This window comes from Mus pahari, chromosome 9 (assembly GCF_900095145.1).
Source record: "Mus pahari chromosome 9, PAHARI_EIJ_v1.1, whole genome shotgun sequence".
NCBI classification, from domain to species: domain Eukaryota; kingdom Metazoa; phylum Chordata; class Mammalia; order Rodentia; family Muridae; genus Mus; species Mus pahari.
The window spans coordinates 500879-513044 of NC_034598.1; the positions used below are offsets into that span (position 1 = coordinate 500879).

At 41.2% G+C, this 12166-nt stretch overlaps 1 protein-coding gene across 1 annotated transcript in view; it reads right to left on the reverse strand.

Moving 5' to 3' along the window:
- The window catches only part of Rwdd1 (RWD domain containing 1), a 26511-nt gene extending 14548 nt beyond the window's left edge, over nt 1-11963 (reverse strand). Inside the window, exons 1-3 of the mRNA XM_021205132.2 lie at nt 11718-11963; nt 4364-4429; nt 1031-1161 (exon numbers count right to left, since the gene is read on the reverse strand). Of these exons, the coding sequence (XP_021060791.1) occupies nt 1031-1161; nt 4364-4429; nt 11718-11790 (270 nt within the window). The 5' untranslated portion in view covers nt 11791-11963. The remainder of the gene's footprint in view (nt 1-1030; nt 1162-4363; nt 4430-11717) is intronic.
- Nucleotides 11964-12166: the final 203 nt, after the last annotated feature.

The following is a 12166-nucleotide window of genomic DNA, read 5'->3' on the forward strand; positions in this document are numbered from 1 at the left end:
ACACCTGCTCCACTATGTTCATAGAAGCCTTATTTTAATAGCCAGAAGCTGGAAAGAACCCAGATGTCCCTCAACAGAGGAATGGATACAGAAAATGTGATACATTTACATAAGGGAGTACTACTCAGCAATTAAAAACAATGATTTCATTAAATTCTTAGGCAAATGGATGGAACTAGAAAACACCATCCTGAGTGAGGTAACCCAATCACAAAAGAACATACATGGTATGCACTCACTCGTAAGTGGATATTAGCCCAGAATCTCAGAATACCCAAATACAATTCACAGACCACATGAAGCTCAAGAAGAAGGAAGACCTAAGTGTGGATATTTCAGTCCTTAAAAGGGGGAACAATATTCCCATGGAAGGAGTTACAGAGACAAAGTTCAGAGCAGAGACTGAAGAGAATGCCCCACCCGGGGATCCATCCCATATACAATCAACAAACCCAACTTGTGGATGCCAACAAGTGCTTGCTGACAGAAGCCTGATATAGCTGTCTCCTGAGAGGCTCTCCCAGTGCCTGACAAATACAGAGGTGGGTGTTCTCAGCCAACCATTGGACCGAGCACAGGGTCCCCAAAAGAACTAGAGAAAGGACCCAAGAAGCTGAAGGGGTTTCCAACCCCATAGAAGGAACAATATGAACCAACCAGTACCCCCAGAAGTCCCTGGGACTAAACTACCAACCAAAGAGTATACATGGAGGAACTCATGGCTCTAGTTGCATATGTAGCAGAAGATGGCCTTGTCAGTCATCAATGGGAGGAGAGGTCGTTGGTCCAGTGAAGGCTCTATGCCCCAGTGTAGGGGAATGCCAGGGCCAGGAAGTAGGAGTGGGTGGGTTGGTGAGCAGGGGCAGGGGGAGGGGATAGAGGGCTTTTGGAGGGGAAACCAGGAAAGGGAATAATATTTGAAATGTAAATAAAGAAAATATCTGATAAAAAATAAAAGTAAACATTTTCTAGCCATCATTTAATAAAGGCAAATAAAATATGCTACTATAAAGAAAAATGATTTCCTTACCTGCAATGCTAGTAATTTTAAAATGTCTGAGACATCATTATCTTCTAGATTTTCCTGGGAGAATATTTCATAAAGTGGAGTCTCATCAGGGTACTTTTCACTGTATGTAAATTTGAGAGTAGTCTGGACAGCTAAGACACAAGATAAAATTTAATGTGAACATATTAATAGTATAAAAATCAGTGTTTCTATTGAGTCAAGAATTTGAAATATCAGTGAAAAGAAACACAAAATAATTACTAATATAAGGAAGAACCTCAACAAGATGAGTTGAAGAAATTAAGAGAATGGCAGAAACTCTTTCTTGCCCATGAAAGACACTTGCCACATAGTGTATTTCAGAGAAGGACAGGCAAAAACAGTTTTTTAAAACAGCCTGGCTAAATAAACAAAAACCTACTTCAAAATAGTATTAACAAAATTACTGCCATAGTCTCACACACAGGCTTTACTAGCAGAAGTTCCTGACTGCAGAGGATTTAGCTGGAGCCTGGAATTAATATTCAAATATACACAATGCCAGGAAGATGTTGCTAACTGAGTAGCTAAGTGGCATGTTTTTGCACTGGCAGTTTTCAGAGGTTAAAAGCTGGGACTATAAGCTTGAATTACCACACCTGCTGAAAAGCATAAGCTTTATTTTATTTTATTTTATTGGTTTTTTCGAGACAGGGTTTCTCTGTGTAGTCCTGGCTGTCCTGGAACTCACTTTGTAGACCAGGCTGGCCTCGAACTCAGAAATCCGCCTGCCTCTGCCTCCTGAGTGCTGGGATTAAAGGAGTGCGTCACCATGCCCGGCAAGCATAAGCTTTAAAAAAGACCTTACTGCTTCTACAATAAGCAATACCAGGTATTCACTATAGAAACGTATTGCTAGCCATAATGCTATCTATGCATGCAATTGAACCACTTTACTACATGTAAACTTACCAAATCAGAGCACTATATCATGTCTATAATTATTTACCAATTCAAAGTAAGAATGAAAGTCAGGAAATATAATGCATGGATAAAACACTTGCCACATAAAAAGTGGGTAAAATATAACACACATGGAATTCTAGTGACAAGACAGGAGGCAGACACAGGGAAATGTTTGTAGACCATGCAAAGCAAAGACCAACACCTAAGATTGTCCTCTGATCTCTACACACGTCTAGATACAGTGACACATACACCAGGGGCTGGAGAGATGACTCAGCAGATAAGAGCACCAGCTGCTCTTCCAGAGAACCTAGGTTAATTTCCTAGCACCCACATGGTGGTTTACAACTGTAGTGGCTATTCCTGGTTGTCAACTTGACTATATCTGGAATAAACTACAATCCAGAATTGGAAGGCTCACCAATGATCCTAATCTGGAGACTGGGAGATACAAGTTTCTGACCTGGATCTTGGACTGGAGATCTTGAGGCATAGTGGTTATGAATTCCAGAAGACAGGGAGTTTAAGGTCATCTGGGATTAAAGGCGTGGTGGCATACACCTTNAATCTGGGCTACACCTTCTGCTGGAGGCCTATATAATGACATTGGAAGAAGGAAGATTCTTTCTCTCTCTCTGTCTCTCTGTCTCTCTCTCTGTCTCTCTCTCTCTCTCTCTCTCTCNCTCTCTCTCTCTCTCTCTCCCTCCCTCCCTCCCTCCCTCCCTCCCTTGACTGCTTGTCTTGTGGGACTGAGCAACTCCTAGATCCTTGGACTTCTATTCACAGCTGCTGCTGACCATTGTTGGGAGTTGGACTACAGACTGAAGGTCACCAACAAATTCCCTTACTATATAGAGACTACCTATAAATTCTGTGACTCTAGAGAACCCTGACTAATACAACAACCATCCATAACTCTAGATCTAAACCCTCTTCTAGCCTCTACAGCAAGCAGGCTTGTACACTCACATACAAGCCCAGAAACACTCACGTATATAAAATAACATTAAACTTTAAAAAGGTGAAAAAAAAAAAAAAGGAAGATAGAAGAAACAAAATATATAGGCATATCTATAATCTAAAACCTAACAAGTACATCATTCCAATTCACTTTCCTAAATATGTTACCATTTCCTGGTTAGGACAGAACTATGCTTATTGTAACATTCCAAGTATCATCTACTTGTATTGGAATATTTTCCTTACAATAATATTCCATAAGTAGAAACACACAAAGGGACAGCTCTTGTGTACTAATCTAAACCCACAACAGCATATTTTTCTATTCATCAACACTGAAAATTTATTGGATGAGATAAAATATTTTCATTTTTAACTTGCCTGAAGTACTAGTGAGACAAGTTTTTAAACATTCATTTATAATGCCACATCTAGACACTAAGTACCAACTCTCTTCACCTACTCTTCTACTAATCAGTTCATTAAAATGAAGGATATAGACAAAACCAGCAGAATCTAGGCATTTTTTTCAAACAGTTAAAAACATTTCTCAAATTAAAAATGAACTGAACACAACTGTTTTTACAAGAATACTATTAGCTCCCAAAAAAGGTACTGTTCAGAATATGAGAATAATCTCTGGAAAGTTTACTAAGAAGGTTAAATTCTGTCACAAGGGGCAGTACCTTCTGCACACACACTGGTTTCACATAGTCAAGAAGAGGTCAGGGGGCTTCAAGCAGTATTCATTTAGAACTTTAATGGAAAATTTGTAAATATTTATCTATAAAAATACAGAAAGAGTAACTTTTCTTTTGAGATTTTAAAATATCTCAACATGAAACTCATTTTCCATTATTAAGAAACTAACAGTTTTCAAGTGAAACCTCTAAAATTGACTGATTCCTCCTGTCAGAACTTGGGTTGCCACCTGAGAAAAACCATACTTGAGATGTCAGCTTATATATAACTTTTTAAATTACTATATTAACTGACTTAGACCAAAAATAGATAACCTTCACATTATTACTAAATTTAATTTATTTAGCTTACTAGTTTTAAAGCTGATTTACTTTGAGGGATGGGATAGATAGGTATACATTCAGTCTGTTTATAATAGTAAATGGTCAATAAATAATTTATACTTCCAAAGAAAATAGCAGAAATCAAAATGTAATAATCACTTGACAAATTTTTTGGACAAAAGTTTCTACCGTCCATTCATCTGCTGCATTGTTAACCTACCTGCTTTACTTATAAATACCACACATACTGACTGCACCTAACTACAGAACCTAGACTGTCTCTGTCCCTAGGAGTCACACTCACACAGAAAACACAGGCTACAAACACAACAGTCATGCACAATAACAGCACCTCCACACTTGCAATGCCCTGCACAATGACTGCAGAAGGAGCCTAGGAAAACCATGAGCAATTCCATCTTACTTTCATCATTTTCTCCAGCCTCCGATGTCACAGTAATGGTGAAGCTTGGTGGGCTTTCTGATAACACTGCAAGAAAATACACATAGCAGTTACTGAGGGGCTCCTAAGACAGACTCGTCCGATGATTTATTGCTGCTCAGCACTAGAAATTCACACCTTACCTGTATTTTCATTTCAAACAACCCAGACTAACAGAACACTGAAATGATAAACCCACTATTTCAATCAAGAGTAATCTTAATCTGCAAAGATGTGCCTTTAGTAAATAGCTCTGTAACCAATTAAATGTTAAGTCATTTATATTTTATTCCAAAATCTAACTGTATATGAACTTCCCTTCCAAAAGACTCCTGAACAGAATGGTAAACAAAAACTTTGGGGTTTTTTTCACCAGCCACTACCCACTGATATTCAAGCTATTTTCAAGGTTATTTTCTATAGGTTTAAGTGACTTGAAGTCAAATCTAATCTTTCCAAGAGACTGAGCCACCTTTCACACAATTATAAAGAAACTGGCTATGACTCTGAACATCGAATTATTGAAGACTCACTAAGCAAGTCCTGTAACATTTACATAAATAAGGAAGCCTCCAAGACCATTTTAGAGAATGTCTAATAACATCTGTTGATCATCTACTCCCACACAAGAATATAGAAAATGCTGTGAGAAACCCCACACCAGGGCCCTGTTGGTTCTGCAAAGTCAGCAAATACTGACTTCATGGACTAAAGTAATGAATGAAGATGAAAAAAAGTAATAAAGAAGATTAATATTAAAAACCAAGTGAGAAGTAAACCAGGAAGCTCCTAGCTGGAGGGGTGACTACAGGGCCTAAGCCTTTTTTTTTTTTAATTAGATATTTTCTTCATTTACATTTCAAATGGTATCCTCAAAGCCCCCTATCCTCTCCCCCTGCCCTGCTCCCCAATCCACCCACTCCCAATTCCTGGCCCTGGCATTCCCCTGTACTGGGGCATATAATCTTTGCAAGACCAAGGGCCTCTCCACCCATTGATGGCCAACTAGGCCATCCTCTGCTACATATGCACCTAGAGACACAGCTCTGGGGGTACTGGTTAGTTCTTATCTTTGTTTCTCCTATAGGGTTGCAGACCCCTTTAGCAGGTACTTTCTCTAGCTCCTTCACTGAGGACCTGTGTTCCATCCAATAGATGACTGTGAGCATCCACTTCTGTATTTGCCAGGCATTGGCATAGCCTCACAAGAGAGAGCTATGTCAGGGTTCTGTCAGCAAAATCTTTCTCAGGGCTTTATGCCAGGCCTGGGAAGTACTGGCCTCTCAAGGTTGGCAGCAGTTGTGTGAACTCTGGAAGAGCTCAGATGACTCAACTCACCAGGGAGACTGCATGGCTTTAAAGTGCCCAAGACACCTCAGACATGTGTTATCAATAATGTTTTTAAAACAGAGGCCTTCATTGTGACTCAGGTTTAAAACGTCATGATGAACATCTACACTGACTCATAAGAAGTTTGCCCAACCGATGAAGCACTCTCCCTGGACTCAAACTGTGCGTCACAGTCTCAGACTGCATACATACCCCATGCTGAAAAGGCACTAAAATCTTGTTATATGCTTCCAGGTAAGTTGTTATTACTGATTTTAGGTGTTTATTACATTAGATAAGTTTCATTCCTCTTCCTTAGCATTAACATATCATGAAATGTAAATACCATGACCACAGAAATCAAAGCTTTAACCCAACAACATACCAAACAAAAAGGACTCCAGGAGGCTTTAATTAGTCTAACAAACACAGCCATACTGAGCACTACATTGTACTTGTTCTGGGCTATGTAGTTAAATAAAAATCCTTTAAATTCAATACCAAAACCATAGTTTTATACTCCTAACTACAGTCAGCTAAATTTAAGAGGTTAAACATAATTAATTTACCTTATATACCACTAATAAAGATGCCAAGATATAAGGTTTTCATTTCATTGAAATATATGATGTGCATCTTAGAAACAGTTAAACACATCCATCGCCTTGCTGCCATAGATGCAGGCACTGAACCGTGGAGCTTTCACATAAACTGCATACATTCTTCAGCTCTAAGTGGCAGGGTTGTATAAGCCACACAGGACTTCATTTAAAAAGAAAAAGAAAAATATTCCCTGCTGACAAATTTCAGGGACATTATTTGAATGAGGCTAAAAGCCATGAATTGTCAAGTAGGCAGGAAGAAGGGGGATGCATGTTAGGATACCCTGGTGGCAGAGCACAATGTTTGGGAAGCTAAAGAACATTTATAGAATTAAAGTTTTCTGCTGGGTGGGCATATATGAGTGAGTGAACTAGTGAGAGTAAGTATGTTTGACAGTATAATCCTAGACAGTAACATTCCCAGCAGCTAGAACTTCATCTCTGCACAAGATAGTAAATCTAGCAACAGTGCACAGAATGGGAGGCAGATGAAACTAGGCAACCTCTACAATCAATCAGGTGAGGATAATGAGGTTCTGAACTAGGATGGGAACCAGGGAATAACAGGAAATTAAGATGGTAATGATGGGTTGGATTTGCAGCTGTGAATATGGTGCCACTAAGCCAAATAAGAGTACAGAAGAAATTAGGCATGATGTACTTTAAACAGAGAAACCTGCAGAGGTGAGGTGTAGACAATCAGAAATGAGGACACAGAAGAACCAAACAAGGCCTGAATCCAATTTGGATCTTTTGGTAATAACTAAAACTATCACATTAAGGAAATCACTCAAATTAGATTAATGAGATCAATGGAAAGAAAAAAGACAAAGAACAACAGCAGCTTTGTAAGGAGAAAAAGTGAGAGAGTAAAAAATTGCCAGAGATTGAAAGCAGCAGCCACAGAAGATAGTAACAAATAAAATACAAGTATTATACAACCAAAGGACCAATATTGGGGTGGAGGGTAACCCCACTACCCCGCCCGACCCACCCCCATCTCTGCTCCATTTTCTTGCAGAGGTTTTATCACATCTTTACATGCTTCTAGCAGCACTTAAGCACCAGTGTGGTAGCATTTAGGAGATGGAAGTAGGACAGTCAAGAATTCAAGGATGTCCTCAGCTACCCAGGGCACTGGAAGCTAGCTAGCTATGTGAAAACCAAAAAGGGGTGGGATTGGGGAGGGGGGTTGAGACAAACATCAAAATCTAAAAGCAGGTCTCTATTTGTCCTCCATCAGTTAAGATCACTTATACAAAGTGGTAAGACTGTATGGTCCAAACACTAGAAAACCTAGTCCTTCTGAGAACACTGGGTTTGATACATACAACAGTGCCTATGAGCACTGTACACAATTTGTGCATGGAGGACGTACTGACAAATTAGATCATATTAACCCCTGAGGAGGCCCTCAGTTATCTGGTTCCTGCTCACTTGTTAATGCTTTCAGTTCCTCAATCCCATCTCTTACTTGATGATCTAGCAATGTCACCACTTGCACTCAGAGAGTCCTGCTTTTACATGTGCCATGTCCCTTTGAAAGACTGTTCCCTAGTTCCACTTAACTCATCATCTCTCAGTTTTCCAAAACAACTGGGCAATTCTCTTCCTTTGAATGTATACTGCCTACTTCACTAATAGACTGAATCCTTTACTGTGTAGCTAATCAATACTTGGTAAATAAATATGCCTAAAGGACACAGAGAGGTTACAGCAAGAAGACTAAATGGTCTAACCTTGGACAACAGAAAAAGTGGAGCAAATAAAGCAGAACTACCAATCAATGAGAAACCAACAACAACATAGGACCTCAAAGTCAGGAACAGAAATCGCCCTGGCCTTTCCAAGGTGTGCTGATATTCACATGCAGCAGAAAATCAAAGTTATGATCTATTGAAGACAGAACAATTAGGCCCAATTAACAGAAGGACCAACAACTAAAACAGTATTATTTCTAGTAAGGAATATCTTATGCTTATTGAACTGCTATTAAGTATTTACATTTACATTACTTCCCATCAAACACTTGAAGAAATCCAGGCTTGCAAAGGAAACCACACCAACTTGCCACTATGAAGAGGAGGAAATAAAGGAAAATGGGTACAGCTAAGAAAAAGAAATTCTAGAAAACTCTACACATGGGATAGGTCCTTACAAACAAGATGAAAACAGATATACCTTCCAACAATTACCAGGAAATCTTTAAAAAACTGCTAGCTCCCCACCTCTTCCTTCAATCATTTATCTATCCTATGTATTGCTTCTGCTGCTTCTTCACCAAGATAACCAAAATGGGTACTGCCAAGAGACTTTCATATACAGTAAAAATAAACCTTTACTTTACTTTTTAAACCTAATGTTATCTGGGTAGTGGTGCATGCTTTTAATCACAGCACTTGGGGGCCAGAGGCAGGAGGATCTCTAGAAGTTTGAGGCCAGCCTAGTCTACACACTGAGTTCCAAGATAGCCAGGACTACATAAAGAAATCCTGTCTCAGAAAACCAAAGAGGGGGCTGGAGAGATGGCTCAGCAGTTAAGAGCACTCACCGCTCTTCCAAAGGCCCTGAGTTCAAATCCCAGCATCCACATGGTGGCTCATAACCATCTATAATGAGATTTGACACCCTCTTCTGGTGTGTCTGAAGACAGCTACAGTGTACTTACATATAATAAAAATAAATAAATCTTAAAAAAAAAAAAAAAGAAAACCAAAGAGGGGGTGGAGAGGTAATTATACTTGCAAAATTACTAACCCCTAAATTTTGTTTTGTTCTTTAAGATGAAGTTTCATCACATAATCCATATTGGCCTAGAATTTTGATTCTCCTGGTTCATGCTTCCAAGTATTGGAAGTTAGACATGTACCACCACACAGAGTAGATTCCCAGTTCTGATGATAATCTCACCACTGCTTGTTCTAACGCACTGCTATGGACTAGGATAAACCACAGGTGTCAGCCTTCCACCACTGTGAAAAGATTACAAGTATTTCTCAAGAAAATCTGCGTTCACAATATGATCTCTCCTCTTCCTCTATATCATCATATCTGTGGAGTGCCAATGACTACTCCTCGGGGGACTGATGAAGCACATACAGGATGTCATCTTGGTAAAGCAGACAAGATTAAGGGAACTTGGTTTTGATTTACTAAAGGTCAACCACTGACTTCCAAAAAGCTCCCCTCTAGCAGCTACTCTAATAGAGAAATGGAAATAACTAAATTCTACTACCTTACCAGATCCTTGTCAAGTGATGCATGACTGGTGGGAGAATGGTATCCAGACAGTCTGTTTATACAGGTTGTTAGGAGGGTCAAAGTGCAACCAAGCTACCGAACAGGCAAAAAGAAGAAACTGGAGTATGATGACAGTTCACAACCAATGTAACACTAGACTACAAGGTCACCACCCATAGAACAGCAACTAATGCTAAGGTTTAGCTAGGTCTGTGAGCCACAAGTGCATCTTTTTGATATCAGACAAGGCCAGTGGACCTAACAAATGCTTCTCTCCTAGTTCATGGGGTATGCATTAAAGATGGGGGGTGAGGGTGGGAGGGGGGTAGGGTGGGAGATCCAATTCCTTCATCAGACTGAGCAGTTGCCAAATCTAGTATTAAATAGAATACAAAATGAAGTAAAAACCTGAAAACTAGTGTTCTTGGCAAACCAACACAAGGTAAGTTTCATAAGTCTGAAAGCAAGTATGGAAATAAATATCACTGGCCACAAAACTGCAAACCTTAGAAACCCTCAGAATTTCCAAGATCAAATACAGAAATATTTTATTTAAAAGTCCTACCTTTTCCCTAAAAGGTTTCATTAAAAAAAAAAAATGACCAAGAGCAATACAAAATCCCTAAGAACAATCAATCAAGATTTTTTTTTTTTAATTGCGAAAATGTGTATGGATGCAGAAAGGAATTACAAGCAGGCTCAGCAGGTTGCTATGGAATAGGTGAGTGCATCAAAATAATCATAAGTCGTCATTTGTTACCCTGGCTCACTCAGGCTCCTTATGCACTTGTACATCTGACAAGAATTCCATATACTACCACTACTGGGACCTAGCAAAATTCAATACAATACTGCTTTAAGACATAAAAATATGCCATTGTAAGACGCACATACGCAGTATTTAGTGAAGGCCAACCTAATATTTAAGACAAGTTAAAAATATTGTATGCCTCATGCATTTTTGCTTCTGCCTACAAAGGGTTCATGCCTATATATTTCTAATGTACAAGGTCTAAACATCGTAATTCAGACTATATCGGACAACTGACACTAGCGCTCTATTTTAGTTTGACACTGACATATAAGCAAGGATAGAGAAGTGAGCCAGACTCCACACACACACACTCACCCAGGTAATGACACTCTCAAACCCCTCTTCACTCATCCCTTTAACATCCGCAGCACAGCTGTATTGCTGGTGCGAGAGAACATGAACATGACTGGAGCTACACAGGAGTAGCTGAGAGACATCTGCCTGTTGGCAAAGCAGAACAAAATTTGCTTCCACTGCAAAAAGTTGGTCAAAAAGTGAAGCCAAGAAATAAAACTAAGCTAAGCAATGAAAGGGGTGGTTTGGAGTTTAGAATTTAAAGTAATATGCCTCAGGTTCTTAATTCAGACACTAAGTGATACTTAACAACACTTAGAGGAAGGGATGTGGAATGTAAATCCTGCCAATCCCCAGCCTACGCGTTCATACTGACTTTACCTCGAGTGGTTCCCTAATTTGAGAAGACCCATAGATAGGTTGTCCATGGAAACAGACTCACACGGAAAGATTCTACTAATGAATTTTCTGACGGATGCTTTCCCTTAGCCTCAATCAGCTCTTCCTACATCTAAGTTGAGGCTGAATCTCCAACCCAAGTCTTCAGGGGGTAAGGACCTCTGGCTGGAGGAGGGAGAGCACAAGCCACTTGCCTTCCCTGGGCCTCCAGAACCTCGACGACATCCAAGATACCTAAGAATCACAGCGACCACATCGTTCATCAGGCATTCTGCAGAATGCCTGATCACTGTTATAGAGAAAATAAGACATCCCCGAGTGTGCTGCTCTCAAAAACCAGCATCCCAATCTTCTCTGCAGGGAAAACAGCTGCTACTTCACCAGAGCTTAAAACAGCAGGAGATAAGGGGGGACATTAAGCGGCTCTGGAGAAACTCATCACACTGCTAGTTTTCCCCGGCGTGCGTCAGTGAATCTCGAGGGCTGAGGTTACGCGAAACCAAAGCGGTCAGGATCAATTCCAGGGCCTCCGCAGAGCCACCCGGACCTTCGGGTTTCAGGACAGTGGGGAAGGGTGCACTGGAGACTGTCTGGAGAGCTGGAGGAAGGGCCGCGGGGCCCCGGCCTCCGCCCGGGCGCGGGCGGCCGCCAAAGTCACCTGTGAAGGAGTCGGGGTAGATGGACTCCAGAGCCTCCAACTCGTTGCGTTGTTCCTCGCCGTAATCTGTCATCGTGGCCCGCGTTGCTGCCCATGCATCGGCACGACACCCTGGCGGCGGGCTGCAGCGGACACCGCGGCCGCCGGCTGCCGGGCGGGCGCACGCGCAGAGTCCGAGTGGAAAGGCCTGAAACCAAGCCTGGCACCGATTGCTGAGAAACAGCCCCGGCTCCGCGGGCCGCCCGATCCCCGCGTCGGAGTTCGACTCATCGCGCCTGGAATGCCGGCCGCCGATTCGCTCCCTGCCTGCGAGCGCTCGGGATTGGCTGGAGGGTGACCGCAGCCCGCCCGGCGTTCCGGAAGGACAGCTACAGCCTGCTGCAGGGCTTTGCTGGCTTCTGATGGAGAGGCCTGGCAGAGAGGCATCTCCATTCTGCGCTCTATGTGTC